We start from the raw sequence: 21,660 nt of genomic DNA on the forward strand, positions 1-21,660 counted from the left end.
TGCTCCTCAAGGGATTCTTGACTTTGGAATTTGCTCCCTTCCCTCATTCACCAAAGGCTGGATCTGTCAATCATCAGGACATGCTGCATGGATCTTCTTTTCTCCAGGACATTTGAGGACAGGTTGGCTGAGGTACGAAGGGGTTTTTCTGTCTGCTGGGGAAGGTTTTTATGGTTGGTGTGTATTTCTTCATATGGATGGGAAGAGTAGTCCATTATCTTAAGATATTTCATTAGATTAAACTATGTATGGGCACCTTGAATATAAGATAGGCACTTAGTTATCTTTGTATAAACCAAAATGGGGGAAAAAATCAGTCAATGCTTTTTCTCTAGAAATGGTACCAATGTGCACATTAATGTTGTTTACTGAGCCAGCAAGTGTTGTTTTTGTTTTGTTTTTTAGCATGAAGGATTACATTCCATTGGTAACTGTGACACAGAAACCCACTGGGCAAAGGGATCACTGTTCTTTACAAGCAGCTCCTGTCTCAGACCTGACAAACTCACTACACCTAATACACTGCTTTCATGGAATTTACCCATAAAAGGTAGCACGTGAGATCTCTACTGAAAGCTTGTAACTTATCAATACTCAATCATTGTGAGATCTTTGTACACATAATATTTAAGGAATAACAGAACTATATTGAAAACTATGCCTATGGGATTGGAGTAAAAGTTAGTCACCAGAGGATAATATGGCCTGATGATGGCGGTAGAGAGTTGTTATCCCTCCTTGGTCAGCCAGTGATGTAATGTAAGGTTCAATTGTCTACCCTTACCCCATCTCAAAATAGTCAATGGAAAACCATCAAAACCACTTAGGGGTAGAAAGGAACATTCCGGGGGGTCACCCGGTCTGTGACTAAAGATAAAAGATGGATACATCACAGGGTGGAGAAAGACACTCTGCATCCATTCACTGAGGAGACATCTGATGGAGTTGGGTTGTTTCATGAAAGACTGGATCCTGGTTCCTGTGAAGCCAGCGAGCTCTAAACCTTTGGGGGGAAAACCTACTTTATGAGATAGAAAAATGTAACTATTAATAAGGGAGGGCCCTAGTTTGCGTTTTAAGATTTTGTTTTGTATTGTAACCATTTGTTTCCATCACTCTCTTGTTTCTAGTGGAACCTCTATTCTTCCTTAAAAATACATTATTTTGTTTTATTATAAGTGCTCATAAGTGCTGTGTGTGATACAGCAAGCAGTAGTTTAAGGTAAAACTGGTAAAGTGGGGTACACTGCTCCATTGGGAGCAGAGGATCTGGGATTTCCGTGAGTAGCCCATGTCAGGGGCTGGATATCACAGGGGATCACTTCAAGGGGATTGTGGTGCACCTCTTGTTTACCTGCAGAGCAAAGACAGGATACTGGCACAACCTGGAGGAGAGTGGGTGAGTGGCTAAAAGGCTGGTGGTGTTAGGAATCTAACACCCCGCTATCACAGGGAAGACTCTCTCTCGCAAGAGGCAGAGGGTAGGGAACAAGATGACTCACAATCCTGGGAACCCTGAGAACCATCACAATACACCTTATCAAACCCCTGACTCTGAGCTCTATCTACTTCATTTAAACTCAGCATTTGCATTTAGATGATGCTGGGGGAATCTGTCTACTGCTCCCAAGTTTAGGTGGAACTTCAGAAATCCTACCAAGCACACTTGGAAGTGCTCGGCCCCCATCCATCCTGTATGCATTCAGAACACTCAGAACTCCAGGATCAAGAAAATACCACACACATGCCCAGCATCCTATGAATGCGCAGCATACAGCTTGGGTCATTATCATGGTCTTCTAGACTCTCAGAGTTTACCAGTGACAGGTAAATTCTTTCTACATTTTAAAAAAATTGTTTTTCTTTTTCTTAGATTGGTTTCCCCCACCCCATCAATTCCAATTCATCTCAATGGGCATTCTATAGCCCTCAACAATAACACAATGTATATTTAAAAAAAAGAAAAAAAAAACAACTAAACCTTTGAACTAACATGTTTGTTAACATAAGAGCTCGGTCACTTTGCTTTTAAGTGAGCTGTAGCTCACGAAAGCTCATGCTCAAATAAATTGGTTAGTCTCTAAGGTGCCACAAGTACTCCTTTTCTTTTTGCGAATACAGACTAACACGGCTGTTACTCTGAAACCTGCTTTTATATTGTAACTCTTCTCCCCAGCCCAAAAATAGACAAAATATGAACAGGAGACTATCAGTTCTTATAAAAGGGAATTTATCTCCATACATTCATACCCATTATACTATAACAATTTCCCTCAGTATATTTTTATTGGAAGACACTGCACTCCAACTTGCAGGTTCTCATTCATTCTGCCACTTTTTTCAGATTATGTAGTAATTTTCTCATTGATTAACCTCCGCAATGGGACTACTCACGGAGTAAAGCATTACTCAGTGTGAGTAAGATGACACTATCAGGTCCTGAATACTACTAATATATTGTGTGTTACACTTTGAAAGAGTTGAACAAAGATTAATCATTGAATAAGAGACTGCAGTTGGATATAATTATGAAATTATTAAGAATCTCTCCCTTTGATGATGAAAACGTTGGCTCTGTGTGTTTCACTGAAATGTGTCTTTTAAAAAAAACAAATCTCTCTTATTCAGATTTTCCCAGCATCTGCACACTAAAAATAGTGAACTGTAGAAGTGTTACTGCAGACTCTGACCCCCGCCCCAGCACCTATTTAAAATTAAATAACAACACCTACTACGCAATAAGACAAAATAAGAATAACTGTTACGTAATTAGAAATGGGAGCTTTCCCTTTGAAGGAAGTTCTCATGGGGCTGTAATTTTTTCAGCTGGCTCCCTTTCTCTGCAATAGGTGGAAGGAACCTACAAAATGTCAGGATGAAAAAGGAGTGGGATGGAGGATAATACAAAACATATTAAATACAATCATGCCACTGTATAAGTCAATGGGATAGCCTTAACTGGAATACTGCGACCAGTTTTCATCACCCCATCTCAAAAAGGATACTGCAGAATTAGAGGGAGTTCAGAGATATGCAGCAAGAATGATTTGGGAGCAGGAAAAACTTTTATATGAAGAGAGATTGAAAAGACTGGGATTGTTTGCCTTCACCAGGGGATGCCTTTGACAGGGAAATCTTGAGTAGGAGTAGAGAGACTATTTTAATTCTGTGTTTGGCACTGATGCAACAGCTGCTGGAATACTGTGTCCAGTTCTGGCACCCACAATTCAAGAAGGATGTTGGTATATTGGAGATGGTTCAAAGAAGAACCACAAGAATGATTAAAGAATTAAAAAACATGCCTTATAGTGACAGACTCCAAGAGCTTAATCTAGTTAATTTAACAAAAGTTAAAGGGTCACTTAATTACAGTCTATAAGTACCTACACGGGGAACAAATATTTAATAATGGGATGTTCAATCTAGCAGAGAAAGATATAGCATGATCCAGTGGCTGGAAGTTGAAGCAGGACAAACTCAGACTGGAAATAAGGCGTACATTTTTAATGGTGAAAGTAAGTAATCATTGGAACAATTTACCTGGTAGATTCTCCCTCATTGACAATTTTTAAATCAACACTGGATGTTTTTCTAAAAGATATGCTCTAGGAATTATTTTGGGGAAGTCCCATTGTTGCCTGTGCTATGCAGGAGACCAGAGAGATGATCACAATGGCCCCTTCTGACCTTAGATCTATGAATGAGACGGGATCTGATAAAAGCATGCAGAATAATGAATGGTCTACACACCTTGTATTCACCCAAGAACCCCGGGGGCTTTCAATGAAACCAAAAGGAGCCAAATTCAGAATTGAACAAAGGAAATAACTTTCTCACACAACACATAACTAACCAATGGAACTCACTACTACAAGATATGACTGAGGCCAAGAGCTGAGCAGGATTCAAAGTGGGATCAGACACTTCTATGGGTAGAATTATAATAGTAAAAAAAAAAAGTCTAGAAACCCTCCCGCTACAGGGCATAAACCAACCTCTAACTAAGGGGCTTAGGAGAGGTTACTGCACATGACTGGGGGCAGGTTACTGCACATCCTTCCTCTGAAGCGTCTAGTGCTAGCCACGGTCAGCGCCAGGGTCTAGCTGGGGCTGATCCCCTAACAGGTGGTTCCTCGGCTCCAGCAGCAGACACCCCCCCCCCAGGTGGGGGGCCAGCTCCCTCCTTAGCACGGGTACAGGGGGCAGGCAGGTACCTGGCGAGGTCCAGGAAGGAGTCCACCGTCTCTTTGCTGGTGGGCAGGGCGTCGGCCAGCCCCAGGGCGTTGGTGTTCAGCGCCTGGGCCCCGGCCCCGGGTCGGACGATGAAGGCCAAGGCTACGGCCAGCGCGGAGGCCACCAGGGTGGTGCCCATGAAGTAGGCGACGGCGATGCCCCCCAGCTTGCCCAGGGCGCGGGTGTCCAGGCTGGCGGCGCCGGAGACCAGGCTGCAGACCACCAGCGGCAGGATGACCATCCGCAGCATGCGGAGCAGCAGCTCCCCAGGGAAGGCCAGGGCGGCCACCTGCGCCCGGCTCAGGCGGGCGCCGCGGACGGCCGCGCCCAGGGCCACCCCGAGCAGCACGCCGGCCACGGTCAGGATGACCAGGCAGTGCTTCCTCAGGCAGCGGCCGCAGCCCCCGCCCCGCCGCCGGGCCGGCTCCGCGGGCAGCGCCCGGCCCGCCGTCGCCTCCCGCCCGGCCAGGGCGCCGCTCCGCACGTGGCCGTTCCAGCTCTCGCTCGGCCTCTCCATGCCGCCGGCCGGGCCGCCCGATGCCCGCTGCTGCAGCCCCGGCTAGGCAAGGCGCCCGCGCCGCCGCTGCAGCCCGGCGGGGATGATGCAAGGCTGGCCCTGCCCCTCGCGCCGGCCGCCGCCGCCCCCCGAGCACTGAGGGCCCCCTCCCCCGGGCCCGGCCCCCCCCGGCTGCTGGGGCTGTCACAGCGGCTCGGAGCCGGCGGGGAATCGCGGCGCTCGGGGGCGGGCGAGTTGTCCGGGGGGAACTGGGCCAAAGGGGGGGGGGGTCGCAATCCCGGCTGAGGTTTATTTAGGGCCAGCGCCTTCCTCCGCCCCTTGGCCTCCCGGTTCTTCCCATAAAGGGTCAGGCAGCCGCCGGGAGAGATGCTCCCAGCAGCGCATCACGCCACAGAGCCAGCCTCCCGCTCACAGCCCATTGCACCGGGCTGGCTTCTTGCCCTGTGTGTCTAGACAGCGACAGGGCTCAGGTTTGATTGTGTTTGTACAGCACATTAGTCCAGCGAAACCCTCCTCCTGTCTGGGGATGCTAGTCTAGACTCTACCTTAACATACACAGTGACAGAAACCAATAACCATCATCATTGTGGGCCCAGGCACCAGCGAATGGGGATGACATTTCCTACTGCTGGCAGCCTGCTTGGAGTAGAACAGTACAAAGCAGGCAGATTTACAATCTCCATCCAGGCTACCAACACTAACCTCACTGTGCGGACTGAAAACGGCTCCAAAGGACCATTGAAACAGATGGAAAGAAGTGCTCCAGCCAATGGAAATTAAAACTCATGGAAATGAAGTTGAGCATGCATATCTTTTCCTGTGAATCAAGGACAATTTGTTTATTCTTCCCACCTTTTAGTTTGTTCTCCTATACTGGACTTTACAAAAATGATGGTGAACGTGTCTAGAACAATGGTTCTGCTGCAGTATTTTTATTTTTATTGCAACATCACCCAGGAAGCCTACTCAGGATCAGGGCCCCATTGTTCTAGGAGTTGTCTTACCATACAAAGACAAAGAAAGGAAGGATGGTTCAGTGGACTGGGTGCTACCTTAGGTGTTAGAAGAAAAGGAGTACTTGTGGCACCTTAGAGACTAACCAATTTATTTGAGCATGAGCTTTCCTGAGCTACAGCTCACTTCATCGGATACATACCGTGGAAACTGCAGTAGACATTATATACACACAGAGACCATGAAACAATACCTCCTCCCACCCCACTGTCCTGCTGGTAATAGCTTATCTAAAGTGATCATCAAGTTGGGCCATTTCCAGCACAAATCCAGGTTTTCTCACCCTCCGCCCCCCCCCCCCCCCCACACACACACACAAACTCACTCTGCTGCTGGTAATAGCCCATCCAAAGTGACCACTCTCTTCACAATGTGTATGATAATCAAGGTGGGTCATTTCCAGCACAAATCCAGGTTCTCTTACTCCCTCACCCCCCTCCAAAAACCACACACACAAACTCACTCTCCTGCTGGTAATAGCTTATCAAAAGTGACCACTTTCCCTACAATGTGCATGATAATCAAGGTGGGCCATTTCCAGCACAAATCCAGGTTTTCTCACCCCCCCCCCACCCCTATACACACACAAACTCACTCTCCTGCTGGTAATAGCTTATCTAAAGTGATCATTAAATTGGGCCATTTCCAGCACAAATCCAGGTTTTCTCACCCCCCCACCCCTATATACACACAAACTCACTCTCCTGCTGGTAATAGCTTATCTAAAGTGATCATTAAATTGGGCCATTTCCAGCACAAATCCAGGTTTTCTCACCCTCCGCCCCCCACAAACTCACTCTGCTGCTGGTAATAGCCCATCCAAAGTGACCACTCTTCACAATGTGTATGATAATCAAGATGGGCCATTTCCTGCACAAATCCAGGTTGTCTCACCCCCTCACCCCCCTCCAAAAACCACACACACAAACTCAATCTCCTGCTGGTAATAGCTTATCCAAAGTGACCACTCTCCCTACAATGTGCATGATAATCAAGGTGGGCCATTTCCAGCATAAATCCAGGTTTTCTCACCCGCCCCCCACCCCCATACACACACAAATTCACTCTCCTGCTGGTCATCCAAACTGACCGCTCTCCAAGTTTAAATCCAAGTTTAACCAAAACGTCGGGGGGGGAGGTGGGGGTAGAAAAAAGCAAGGGGAAATAGGCTACCTTGCATAATGACTTAGCCACTCCCAGTCTCTATTTAAGCCTAAATTAATAGTATTCAATTTGCAAATGAATTCCAATTCAGCAGTTTCTCGCTGGAGTCTGGATTTGAAGTTTTTTTGTTGTAAGATAGTGACCTTCATGTCGGTGATTGCGTGACCAGAGAGATTGAAGTGTTCTCTGACTGGTTTATGAAGGTTATAATTCTTGACATCTGATTTGTGTCCATTTATAAGTCTTTTACGTAGAGACTGTCCAGTTTGACCAATGTAAATGGCAGAGGGGCATTGCTGACACATGATGGCATATATCACATTGGTGGATGTGCAGGTGAACGAGCCTCTGATAATGTGGCTGATGTTATTAGGCCCTGTGATGGTGTCCCCTGAATAGATATGTGGGCACTGTTGGCAACGGGCTTTGTTGCAAGGATAGGTTCCTGGGCTAGTGGTTCTGTTGTGTGGTATGTGGTTGTTGGTGAGTATTTGCTTCAGGTTGCGGGACTGTCTGTAGGCAAGGACTGGCCTGTCTCCCAAGATTTGTGAGAGTGTTGGGTCATCCTTCAGGATAGGTTGTAGATCCTTAATAATGCATTGGAGGGGTTTTAGTTGGGGGCTGAAGGTGATGGCTAGTGGCGTTCTGTTATTTTCTTTGTTAGGCCTGTCCTGTAGTAGGTGACTTCTGGGAACTCTTCTGGCTCTATCAATCTGTTTCTTCACTTCCGCAGGTGGGTATTGTAGTTGTAAGAAAGCTTGATAGAGATCTTGTAGGTGTTTGTCTCTGTCTGAGGGGTTGGAGCAAATGCGGTTGTATCGCAGAGCTTGGCTGTAGACGATGGATCGTGTGGTGTGGTCAGGGTGAAAGCTGGAGGCATGTAGGTAGGAATAGCGGTCAGTAGGTTTCCGGTATAGGGTGGTGTTTATGTGACCATTGTTTATTAGCACTGTAGTGTCCAGGAAGTGGATCTCTTGTGTGGACTGGACCAGGCTGAGGTTGATGGTGGGATGGAAATTGTTGAAATCATGGTGGAATTCCTCAAGGGCTTCTTTTCCATGGGTCCAGATGATGAAGATGTCATCAATATAGCGCAAGTAGAGTAGGGACTTTAGGGGATGAGAGCTGAGGAAGCGTTGTTCTAAATCAGCCATAAAAATGTTGGCATACTGTGGGGCCATGCGGGTACCCATAGCAGTGCCGCTGATCTGAAGGTATACATTGTCCCCAAATGTGAAATAGTTATGGGTAAGGACAAAGTCACAAAGTTCAGCCACCAGGTTAGCCGTGACATTATCGGGGATAGTGTTCTTGACGGCTTGTAGTCCATCTTTGTGTGGAATGTTGGTGTAGAGGGCTTCTACATCCATAGTGGCCAGGATGGTGTTATCAGGAAGATCACCGATGGATTGAAGTTTCCTCAGGAAGTCAGTGGTGTCTCGAAGGTAGCTGGGAGTGCTGGTAGCATAGGGCCTGAGGAGGGAGTCTACATAGCCAGACAATCCTGCTGTCAGGGTGCCAATGCCTGAAATGATGGGGCGCCCAGGATTTCCAGGTTTATGGATCTTGGGTAGTAGATAGAATATCCCAGGTCGGGGTTCCAGGGGTGTGTCTGTGCGGATTTGATCTTGTGCTTTTTCAGGAAGTTTCTTGAGCAAATGCTGTAGTTGCTTTTGGTAACTCTCAGTGGGATCATAGGGTAATGGCTTGTAGAAACTCGTGTTGGAGAGCTGCCGAGCAGCCTCTTGTTCATATTCCGACCTATTCATGATGACAACAGCACCTCCTTTGTCAGCCTTTTTGATTATGATGTCAGAGTTGTTTTTGAGGCTGTGGATGGCATTGTGTTCCACACGGCTGAGGTTATGGGGCAAGTGATGCTGCTATTCCACAATTTCAGCCCGTGCACGTCGGCGGAAGCAGGAGAGTGAGTTTATGTGTGTGTGTGGGTGTGTCCCCCCGGGGGGGGGGGGCAAGGGAGTGAGAAAGCCTGGATCTGTGCTGGAAATGACCCACCTTGATTACCATGTACATTGTAGGGAGAGTGGTCACTTTGGATGAGCTATTATCAGCAGGAGAGTGAGTTTGTGTGTGTATAGGGGTGGGGGGGGGGGTGAGAAAACCTGGATTTGTGCTGGAAATGGCCCACCTTGATTATCATGCACATTGTAGGGAAAGTGGTCACTTTTGATAAGCTATTACCAGCAGGAGAGTGAGTTTGTGTGTGTGGTTTTTGGAGGGGGGTGAGGGAGTGAGAGAACCTGGATTTGTGCTGGAAATGACCCACCTTGATTATCATACACATTGTGAAGAGAGTGGTCACTTTGGATGGGCTATTACCAGCAGGAGAGTGAGTTTGGGGGGGGGGGGGGGGGCGGAGGGTGAGAAAACCTGGATTTGTGCTGGAAATGGCCCAACTTGATGATCACTTTAGATAAGCTATTACCAGCAGGACAGTGGGGTGGGAGGGGGTATTGTTTCATGGTCTCTGTGTGTATATAATGTCTACTGCAGTTTCCACGGTATGCATCCGATGAAGTGAGCTATAGCTCACGAAAGCTCATGCTCAAATAAATTGGTTAGTCTCTAAGGTGCCACAAGTACTCCTTTTCTTTTTGCAAAGACAGACTAACACGGCTGTTACTCTGAAACCTGTCCTTAGGTGTTAGGAGACCCAGCTGCAATTCCCTGCAGTGCCACAGACTTCCTGTGTGACCCTGGGCAAATCACTGTGGTTTAGCAAAAAATAGACACTTAATTTTTAGAAAGAAAGCAATTGTTGCGTTATTAAATATTATCAGTTAAAATATACTTGGAGGTCTGTGGGCAAGATATATGACAAGGCAAAAGTTGTATACATTGGCTAAAATTTGCAAAAACAACTAGACCCAAGACAGCTGATTTTTATAAAGTGCTGAACACTTGCTATGTGAATATTAGGCCCCTTTAAGATGTTTCAAGTTTGGCACCCAAGGACTGAAGCACCTAAAATAACTAGTTTCAGAGTAGCAGCCGTGTTAGTCTGTATTCGCAGAAAGGTGTCCCCCATCCCCCCCCCCACCACCCCACGCTGGTAATAGCTCACCTTAAGTGATCACTCTGGTTACAGTGTGCATGGTAACACCCATTGTTTCATGTTCTCTATGTATATAAATCTCCCCACTGTATTTTCCACTGAATGCATCCGATGAAGTGAGCTGTAGCTCACGAAAGCTTATGCTCAAATAAATTTGTTAGTCTCTAAGGTGCCACAAGTACTCCTTTTCTTTTTGCTAAAATAACTAGTCACTTTTGAAAATACTGGCCGTTATCCATTCTATGACTTACATGCTTTATATATCCTTTCTATGCCAGACAGATGTCTCATTTGAAATGGAAATCCAATGGAATGGATCCCACAGATGTGTTCTAAACAAATTACGTCAGTTCTTAGGGTGAATGTAACAGCTGGTACATCTACACAGTGATTAAAAATCCCGTGGCTGGCCTGAGTCAGCTGACTTGGGCTCCAGGCTGAAAAATTGCCGTGTAGATGTTCAGTTCTCGGGCTGGAGCCCAAGCTCTGGGGCCATGTGAAGATGGAGGGTCTCTGAGCTTGGGCTCCAGCCTGAGCCTGAATATCTACACAGCAATTTTGAGTCTCACAGCCCAGACCCCATGAGCCTGAGTCCGCTGACCCAGGCCAGCCACAGCCATGCCACAGGTCTTTTATCCCTGTGTAGACATACCCAGGGTGGCTTGCCTTGAGCTACACACACCTGAGAGGACTCGGGTGATTCTAATATTGAAGTCAGGAGGAAGCTGCAGAGAGTAGTTGAGGCTGTTAGAGACAGGAGGCCTGCCAAGAAGCTGGGGTCACTCAGGAAATGGTTGAAAGACTGCAGGGAGTGTGAAAGACTTTGGTAGGGAAGACCCTGTCATTAAGGGAGCTGTGACAGAGAGGAGCTGCAGTAAGCAGGAGGCTATTGTTAGAGACCCTGACTGAGAGGAGGGTTTGGCCCTGAAAGCCAGAACCAGAGGGCCACGCTTCAGCTGGGTAAAACCTGTGAGACACCTTGCATTGGGACTTAGCTCTGGGAAGAAGGGCTGGGGGCTGAGGGAGTGATTGAACTGGCCTTGGGCCCTTGAGGGGGCTGTTGTAATTACTTATGGACTGTGAGGTTAACGGGCCTGAAGCGAGGAGAAATTGGTAGCAGTGCCTTTGTGCTACAGTCATAGACAAGCTTCTATTGTCATTCTGACTTGCCATGTTTTAGAGAAGGAGGGTTCTGTGGTTAAGGTAAAGGAATGTGGGTATAGAGACCTGGGTTTAATTTCCAACTCATCTATGGCTGTCCTGAGTAACCTTGGGAGAATCTCCCACTCTCCCTCTACCTTTCGTCTTTAAAATGAAAGTAGTAACACTGTGCTTCCCTTCTTCACATCTTCACATGGTGAGTGTAAGGTTAAACTAATGTCTGGAATGTGCTTTGAGAGCCTCAGAGCAATGGTATCAGGGAAGAGAGTACTATCGTTATTAGTGTTGACATAGTGACGTGATGGAGTCACCGTCTTACATGTAAAACTAACACATGTATATAGCCCAAAGAGGTAATCTATTTTAAGGTTTTCTATAGAGCCTGTTAGTGTAGTATCTAAGATGTGACCAAGTAAATAAGATTCACGTTTCAAGGCCACAGAGGACTTCAAGGAGCTTTCAGTTGCTCTAAGTCCCTAGATTCTATAAAGTTCTTCTTAGGGGCTTCTTATAACCCCAGTTATGGTGGGAATGCTTTATCATGATCCTGCTCCCAGATAGTTGGTCTTCTCTATGATGATGCAGCTTACAAAACTCAGCATGAAATATTGCGTCAGATAAAATGGTCTTAGGTGAGGGAGCTTGACTGTGGAACAAACTGCCAGAGGAAACCAGACTAAGCCAACATCGGATCATTTTTAAAGCAGGCTGTAAATATGCTTCTTTTTGATGAAGCGTTCCCATCAGAACTAGAATACATATAGATAAATCAGGTATATGCTCCTTTCTTGTGTGTGTTCAGTTGTGTAAGTATATTGATATATAGTATCACTATATATGTGGAGTCCAAACATACTGAAAATCAATTCCAGAAGTCAATGCAAGTTTTGTATGTAGACAAGACTATATGCATAAGAGAAACTGGGGGGGAAATTCAACCTATAGCAATTCCCAAATGCAGCCCTAGGCATGCAGTGAGGGCAAAGGAAGATCTTGTTTATAGATCCACACCTGCAAGGTACTAAGTGGGTGTACCTTCAACTCTCAGGAGTTGGCTGTAGATCAGTAAAGTGAACAGATACATGAGTGATTTCCCCACAATCACTTAGATTTTCCCATATTTTAAGTTGTTGATACAAAAACTGGCACTTTGCTAAGCTCTGTTAGAGCATGGCTGGACAGGGGAGTCCATAAAATCCTTTCCATTCTCAAAATCCTTTCCATTCTCATCCTATTTCTGATGTGATCAATTCAGAGATTGAAAGAAAGATGCCTGAGATTCTCTGCTATGCTGAACTTCAGCGACGGGGGCGCTGTTGGGCAGCTGTTTCAGACTCCCTGATTCTCAGGGTAGATCTGTCCCGCCCTGGTATAGGTTAGAGCAGTCTTGGGTCTGCTCTGATCTATGCTGGTTGTCTAACTCCCTAAGGTACTTTATACCAGCTGTACATACTTGGGGAGAGGACTGCTACAGCCATGCCATTGTGCCATTTGGGAGTTTTCCTACACTGACAGCTGTGTGTGGATCTGGCTTCTTTCTGGCCCCTCTGCACTGCCGAGGCACAGCTACGGATCTGATCCTCTATTATGAACAAACCTGTCTGTGTCGTGAGCTTGCTGTCAGCAAGTATTCCTTTAGGAATCTGAAGTTATTGGAAGGTTGACCCCTTTCCAATTTTTTTTTTTGGGAAAGACAGTTTGAATGGTTGAGAACAGTATCCTGAAAGGGCCGTCCCACAGGGTGACACTCTTCTGAGGAGAATATCCACAGACCATGCAAAAAGGGGTTATCTCCAAATTGAACTCTCCAGCCAAGCCATAGCATAGTGACCTAGCGAGATCTGTGGAAGACACAGAGCACTTCCTTGAGGTGCAGACTATACCTGGGCAAAAAGACAGTATTATGCCTAGGGTGCCAAACTACTTGGATGGTTTCCTACCATGAATTGTTCCTACCAAGGGCATCTCCCTAGATAGAATGGGGACTGTTGCAAAAGGGACCTCTCTGCAATCATTTTTCCAGAGCCCTTGCAGTGCCGGTCCCATTGTAAACTCTATGTAGAGTATATCCTCCCCCACACAGTGATCTGGGCTCTTTGAATAAGGGTGGTTCCAAGGTATATGAAAACAAGGACCTGTAACCCCTGCTAATGTGAGGTCCCAAGAATATTGCTAATGTCCTACTACATAAAGAATTACTACTAACGATTAAAAAGACCCTCCAGTGTAATCCTGTCCACGTCGATCCACCTTCTTTTCAGTCTTTTTATGTTCTCACACGCAGTGGAAAAAATTCTGATTAAACACACGCATGCACCTGCACATTGTCAGATGGCAAAAGCACACAGTAGCTTTGCAAATATCACTTGATTGCCCAAACTCCAACTCAATATAAACTTGACAGACAGGGCTGGTTGATCTAGGGTGAATATTTAACTTTATTCCCAAAAGCCAGGCAGTTTTACCAGGGAGAAAATGACACAACAAAAACTCTAAGGGTGTGATTCTCATTTACAAGAAGGCCCCTTTCCAGTGCTTTGGCACAGTAAAGGGGACTTGAGGTGGGTGTAGATTACAGTCACAAAGCAGCTTAAATTTCCTTTTACACTGCCAGAATGGTGCAAAGGGGCCTTAGGGTAAATGAGAATCAGGCTTTAGGAGAGTACTGAAAAGCAAAGTAGACAAGACTGTTCCCCTGTGTAGAAAAGCCAGTGCAGGGAACAGAGTCCTCCTCTGTGGGGTCTTCAAGGAGTGTTCTTTGGGGGGGCAAGGAAAGGGGACAGTAGGAAGAAGGAAGAGGAAACAAGCAGAAGGTATAGTCCCCCCCGAACAGGGAAACATACCATAGTAAGAGATAGGAGATGTGAGTCTCTCAATAATGCTGGGTTTGTGGTATCCAGCATGTGGTGGGTATCGAGTGCTGGGCTTAGTCTTTTCAAAACAAGCTGGTCTTAAAGGCAATGTAGTTAGCTCTCTTAAGCTGCATGGCAGGACATCCTCAAGCTCTGGATGGAGAGGGGAGGAGAGAGAAAGATACAGAGGAACAACTTCAAATGATGCTGGAACCATTTGAGTTTTAATAGTTTGAATGAAGAGCTCGCGTGTGTGTCAAAAGTGGAGAGTGTCGATTTCTTCTTCGGTTGTATGAGTGTTTGATAATGTGCACTCCCAGTGGCGGGATGTTACAATTGCATTTAGTTTCCTAGAGGTTGTACTTTATCTGATATTCTTGTTTTTTAGTTAGACTCACTTTAGCAAATACAGAAGAGGGCCATTATCATAAAAGGAAAAACTAGCAGACCCTGAGCTGGCATATGTCAGCTACGCTCTATTACAGTCAGTAGAGTTATGTTGAATTACACTAGCTAAGGAGCTGGCTCTAAGAATCCAAATTAATACCCAAGCTAAATATAACTTGGAAAAGTGTAGTATCAGCCTGATTTGCATAAAATGAATAGAACATTCAGTAAAAAGCCACCTTATGGAGAACAATAGTATGAACTGTTTTAAAACTATTTAGTGTTGACTTAGTACAGTGGTTTTCAATTTGTGGTCAACCCAAGGGTCCGCGGACTATGTCTAAGGGGTCCGTGGAAGTTTGTTGTTACCATAGAATAGTGTTTTTTAACCTGTGATCTGTGAACACCCTGGGGGTCCACTGACTATGTCTAAGATTCCAAAGGGTCTGCACTTCTATTGGAAATTTTTTAGGAGTCCACAAATGAAAAAAGGTTGAAAACCCTTGACTTAGTAGATGTAAGTAGCAAACACAATATTTATTCTTACATATTTTATCCCTGACTCTGGTACGCGGTAAAGCAGGCGTGTGTACTGTGCATCCCTAGGAGCAACCCACACATGTAGTACCTCCAGGCTTATTCTGTAGAACAAAGCCCATCCTACATCACATGATGGCCTGTGTAGTACTCCCTTAAGTACTCCCTCTTGCACTCATGGCCAGCTCCAGGGGTGGAAGAGACAGTGGGCATGTGAGGGATTGAGAGCGGGTGGATCAAATGGCCATGCAGGCATCTTGAGAAGGTGGCCAGCTCTCAGCTGTTGGAAGCCACTAGCCAATGCAGGAGGAACAGTGGCAGGTCAGCAAATGACATATGCCAACTCCTCTTTCTCCCTTGCCAGACGTTGGTCCAGCAATGTGACCACTGGACAGAAGATCACAGAGACAGCTGGACTCTGGGGTTATGCAGGCATCCAATCATGTCCGTGTGTGTTTTGTTCCACTTCCCAGCTGCAATTATGTGCTATGATGCATTGCTATATCTATGACATGGAGCTTTGGCAGCTTGTACGTCATGTGTGTAGGGGTAAGGGTTGCCTTGGGGGCTTTTTCTGCTTATCTTAGTCAAGCTATGCATATCACTGATGATTGACCTTGTTTTGGCAGACTCACTGCCAGTATCATCAATTTGTGAAGAAGGGACTGGTAAGCAGCCTTTATTGCAGCAGGGATGGATAATTGGCTCAATGAGCAAGATCCCACATACCTCCACTTCAGATAGATCCTTGATCCCTGCCTTAGACAGAGAGGTAGGCACACACCAGCACTTAGTAGAGGTACAGAAAGTGATTCTTCCTTTATTTCCTTGCCCAGGGTTCCCTCTGTACTAAGGAGTAACTCTCTTTGTGCAAACACAGGTAACTTGGCTCCATTCGGGTATAGGCTTATAAAGTGGCTCAGCACTATAAAGACTCAACTGCTGTCCTTAGTCTCTGTCCAAACATGACAAACATTGCCCCAATGCCAGTGTGTTTTTACTGTTTATTGTCTTTTAAGGAATGAAAGTTATATGCAGGATGAATCACTTTAATGGGAGATACAAAAATCTGTGTGCATGGATGAAGAAGGGCAAACAATTGTTCATTGCCTTCCCTTGGCACAGGAACAGAGCTAAATATGGGGGAAAGTCAAAACACTGATACGAAAGTCAGGTGTAACATGAATGCAGCACAATGTCAAAGTAACCGATGAACCATTGGAAGGCAATAGATAATTACAACAAAATGTCACATGGGCGTTAATGTCACTCTGCCTCGCTTTCCACTGCAATGTTTAGGTCATAGTAAACAAACTGCCACTTTCATTTTCAAACCATGTAAACTTGCTGACAAACTCCCGGGAGTGCGACTTGGCAGGTTTGGACACACGCAGAGGATAAACCAAGGGTACCTGGTGAGGGCAGCATGGCAAGAGAGAGTGGTAGGGAAGAGACCCTAAGGAACACTGAGGAAGTGAGGGATGAATTGCAAAGAAGGTGGTAAGCAGGTGGACCTTAGTGCTGCCTTGGACAAATGAAGGTGGCAGATGCATTTGGACAAAGACCTGACCCCAGTTGATGTGATAAGGGGAAGAAGATGAACTAAACACTATTCGTTCTTCTCACAGCTATAGCAGTCAGGATTATGGGCCCAGTCCTGCTGCTGTTGAAGTCAATGGGTAATATATTCAAATAGGCCTAAGTAACTTAGAACCCAGAACCCCCCTGCAGTGCAGCCACCAGCCCCCAGGAGCGCTGGGAGGGCAGGCGGCGTGGCCCTGGCCCCGGCCCCAGCCCTAGGTGGGGTGAACACTGTGGGACTGGAGCCACATGCAGAGTGGGAAGCAGGAGGGGGGACTGGAGATGGAATGTGGGCTGGGCCATGCCTGGCTATTTGGGGAGGCACAGTGTATGGTACCCACCGCCCATGACCAGTATGTAGATCTGGATGGGGGAGGAGGGAAACAACACAGACTAGAGCACTGGTTTGCAACCTTTCCAGACTACAGAACCCCTTTCAGAAGTCTGATTTGTCTTGTGTACCCCAAGTTTCACCTTACTTAAAAACTACTTGCTTACAAAATCAGACATAAAAATACAGACATGTCACAGCACACCATTACTGAAAAATTGCTTATTTCTCATTTTTCCATATAATTATAAAATCAATCGATTGGAATATAAATATTGTACTTACATTTCAGTGTCTAGTATATCGAGCAGTATAAACAAGTCATTGTCTGTTAAATTATGGTTAGTACTGACTTTGCTAGTGCATTTTTAGATAGCCTGTTACAAAACTAGGCAAATACCTAGATGAGTTGATGTAGCCCCTGGAAGACCTCTGAGTACCCCAGGAATATGCATACCCCTGGCTGAGACCCACTGGACTAAATTACACACTATTGCATATTGTTATTTCAGGTAAATGCTATTTGGTTAAGGATTTCACTGAATGGCCTAGATTGGGGCCAAATTTTAAATTGGTACCGACATGGGTATACAAGGATAAAAGGAGCATTCCCCACTATCATACCTCTCCCACCCTCTACTGTAGCCAGGAATGGTTGCAGGCTCTGGTAAGCATAGATACTGCCCTCTGCTCGTGCGCCCTGGGATGCCAACCACCCCAAGGTGGGCATGAAGTTCTGAAGTGGAGGCAAAGCCATAGAATGTTAGGGTTAAAGGGGACCACAGGGGTCATCTAGTCTAATCCCCTGCCAAGATGCAGGATTTGTTGTATCTAAACTGTCCAAGACAGATGGCTCTCCAGCCTCCTTTTGAAAACCTGCAGTGAAGAAGTTTCCACAACCCCCCGAGGCATCTGTTCCATTGTCCTACTGTTGTTAGAGTTAGAAAGTTTGTCCTGAGATTTAATCCAAATCTGCTGTGCTGTAGTTTGAACCCATGGCTTCTTGTCCTGCCCTCTGTGGCAAGAGAGAACAACTTTTCTCCATCTTTTTTATGGCAGCCTTTCAAGTATCTGAAGACTGCTATCATTCCCCCCCCTCCCCCGCCTTAATCTCCTCTTTTTCCAAACTAAACATACCCAGTTCCTTCAGCCTTTGCTCATATGGCTTGCATTCCATCCCTTTGATCATCTTTGTCTCTGGATCCTTTCCAGTTTCTCTACATCCTTTCTATACATTGGTGACCAAAATTGGATACAGTGCTCCAGCTGAGGTCTAACCAGCACCTAGCAGAGCAGTACTATCAACTCCCATGACTTGCATGCTATGCCTCTCTTAATGCAACCTGACATTGCATTTGTCTTTTTTTGCAACAGTACTGCATTCCTGACTCATGTTGAGGGTATAATCCACCACAACTCCCAGATCCTTCTCAGCAGTGCAGCTGCCAAGCCAGTTTCCCCCCATTTTGTATTTGATTTTTCTTCTTTAAGTGTAGCACCTTACATTTGTCTTTGTTGAATTTCATTTTGTTATCTATAGCCCAGTTCTCCAATTTATCAAGATCCCTCTGAATTTTAGCTCTATCCCCCAAAGTATTGGCAGCCCCACCTAGCTCTGCGTCATCTGCAAGCTTGATCAGCGTGCTCTCTATTCCTACATCCCGGTTATTAATAAAGATGTTAAACAACACTGGACCCAAAACGGATCCCTGTGGAACCCCACTTGAGACCGCCCTCTAATCCGACATCATTCCATTAACAATTACTCTTTGTTTGCGGTTGTTTAACCGATTATGTATCCACTTAATGGTAGTTCTGTTGAGCCTGCTTTTCTCCAGATTACTTATCAGACTGTCATGACCCCATTCCCTCACTTCAACACCAAGCAACTCCTGCCAGAGCCCTGAGAGATTACAACTGGAACTGCTTGAATTCAACATGACTGAGTTCAAAGCAGTGTTCGGGGAGAAGAGACCTCCCTAAATCCTGAGGGTGAGTGGGAAAGAAACGTCGTTCTCTCCAGAGCACTTTTCTCACTTCCTGTTGAAAACAAGGGTGACTGGCTATCAGGGGACCTGACCTTTCAATCATTTTGGAAAGTTGCAATGACAGTAATTGTAACTGCATTGATTTGCTTTTTAAAACATGTAATCAGAAATGAGTTGTTCCTAAATGACCGGCAATGCTCAGTTATCATTGCCCATTGAAGGAAACTGGTCTATCGCTGCTAGAGAGCAGTGTGAAATGACACAAAAGCTGACCTCCAGCTATATATACTCCATATAGGGTCAAATTCTGCTCTGAGTTAACCAGGGTCAATCTGGAGTAACTCTACTGAAGCTAGTGGATTTACATCAGTGTTAACAAGAGCAGAATTCGACACACTGTGTATATCTGGAAGGGGAGTTTTCCCTTTATTGCTGCAAGTTACTCTTGGCTTCAGTGCTGCACAACTTGTGTGTGTGTGTAATTGCGTGTGTGTTTGGTTTTTCAAGGTTTCAGCTCCATTTCTAGAGTCTCCATCTTTCACAATTTGCAGAGTTCTTGCTCTGCTCACTCAGGCATGCTAAGGACCTTAGATTTATGCCTGAGGAACAGAGAGGGTGGAGGGGAAAGGAAGCTGGAAATCAGGCCCCACATTTTCAAACAGAGACTTGTGTGTGTGCCCATAATCAACCCCAAAAGCAATAAGGGAGAACAATCCCTTCTGAGTGCCGTTGGTAGAATTTAAATGCTGAAACAACAGTGCCATGGATGTGCTACTAACACTTATTGAATGAGTCCAGGAACATTATTCATGTCACTATGTATGGAAAGGGATGGGGAGGGAGGGAAAGAGAGTAAGGTTTGTGGGATTCTTAGATCCTGATTTAGGCAAGCTTCTTTATTCAGTAGAGGAGTGAAGCATGTGCTTAAATCAATAGGACTTCAGTACATATTTAGATGCTTCCCTGAATCAGGGTCTCAAGGAATGTGCTTCCCCTTGGGCGCCTAGATGTCTACAATGCAGCGGTTATAGGCTCGCAAATGTAGCCAGTTGACAGGCAAGGCAGAAAAGCCCATCTTGAACAACACGTTTCTTGCAAAGGAGCTTTAGGAAAGTAGGCACTTGCAAAGCCAGCCCCCCTTTTTAGGGTGAAATAGCCACTGTATTAGAGGCACAAGAAATGCAGAGCATGGCTGCTGTACTTTGTTTCTGATGGATAAAGAGAGGCAGCAGAGACAGCAGCTGGAGCAGGCTGAAAGCTTTCTGAGAGCCGCAGGAAAAGACCCCATTATTAGAGAGCACTAAAAGCCCTTTCGTTGCTAAGGAAAGCCGAACTAAAGAACGTCAGATGGATGCCTGAAGCTGCCAACCAGAGGGTTATTAAGCCCTTTGCAAAGACCCCCCCTCAACCTCTTGGCAGCGGTGATTTTGGATGGGTACTTGTGCCAGGCCCACCTATTGAAATACTTTAAAAAGGAGTCTATGGAGAGGGGGAACTTGGACTTCTGTGCGGGGCCCCATTGACAAAGCCATGCCTGGGAGCTCTAGATAAGCGCTGACATTGCAACTGGTTCTGTATGAAATGGGGGAAGTGGGGAGTGCTAAGGAAAGCTGGCTGTGCTGAAATTAGGACAGTCAGTTAATCGCAGTTAACTCACGCAATTAACTCAAAAAAATTAATTGCGATTAATCTTATTTTAATCGCACTGTTAAACAATAAAATAGCCATTGAAATTTATTACCTATTTTTGGTTGTTTTTCTACATTTTCAAATATATTGATTTAAATTACAACACAGAATATAAAGTGTATAGTACTCATTTTATATCATTTTTATTACAAATATTTGCACTGTAAAAATGGCAAACAAAAGAAATAGTATTTTTCAATTCACCTCATACAAGTACCATAATGCCATCTCTTTATCGTGAAAGTGCAATTTACAAATGTACATTTTTTTTGTTACATAAGTGCACTCTAAAACTAAAGAATAAAAACGTTAGAGCCTACAATTCCACTCAGTTCTACTTCTTATTCAGCCAATTGGTAAGAGAAACAAGTTTGTTTTCCTTTACAGGAGAGAATGCTGCCGGTGTCTTATTTACAATGTCACCTGAAAGTGAGAACAGGCATTCACATAGCACTTTTGTAGCCGGCGTTGCAAGGTATTTACGTGCCAGATATGCTAAACATTCATATACCCCTTCATGCTTCGGACACCATTCCAGAGGATACGCATCCATGTTGATGATACTCATTAAAAAATAATTTGTTAATTAAATTTTGACTGAACTCCTTGGGGAGAATAGTATGGCTCCTGCTGTTTTACCCGCATTCTGCCATATATTTCATATTATAGCAGTCTCGGATGATGACTCAGCACATGTTGCTTGTTTTAAGAACACTTTCACTGCAGATTTGACAAAACGCAAAGAAGGTACCAATGTAAAATTTCTAAAAGATAGCTACAGCACTCAACCCAAGGTTTAAGAATCTAAAGTGCCTGCCAAAATCTGAAAGGGACAAGGTGTGGTGCATGCTTTCAGAAGTCAAAAGAGCAACACTCTGATGCGGAAACTACAGAACCCATACCATCAAAAAAGAAAATCAACCTTCTGCTGGTGGCATCTGACTAGAATGATGAAAATTAACATGCATCGATCTGCACTGCTTTGGATTGTTATCGAGCAGAACCTGTCATCAGCATGGAAGCATGTCCTCTGGAATGGTGGTTGAAGCATGAAGGAACATATGAATCTTTAGCGTATCTGGCATGTAAATATCTTGCAACACCGTCTACAACAGTGCCATGTGAACGCT

General features: G+C 45.3%; 1 protein-coding gene across 1 annotated transcript in view; it reads right to left on the bottom strand.

Moving 5' to 3' along the window:
* Window positions 1-4,806, bottom strand: part of SLC1A4 (solute carrier family 1 member 4) — a 32,204-nt gene extending 27,398 nt beyond the window's left edge. Inside the window, exon 1 of the mRNA XM_077814031.1 lies at window positions 4,215-4,806. Within this exon, the coding sequence (XP_077670157.1) occupies window positions 4,215-4,750 (536 nt within the window). The 5' untranslated portion in view covers window positions 4,751-4,806. The remainder of the gene's footprint in view (window positions 1-4,214) is intronic.
* Between the last annotated feature and the right edge of the window lie 16,854 nt (window positions 4,807-21,660).

Source organism: Eretmochelys imbricata, chromosome 3 (genome assembly GCF_965152235.1).
Source record: "Eretmochelys imbricata isolate rEreImb1 chromosome 3, rEreImb1.hap1, whole genome shotgun sequence".
In the NCBI taxonomy this organism is placed as follows: Eukaryota; Metazoa; Chordata; order Testudines; family Cheloniidae; genus Eretmochelys; species Eretmochelys imbricata.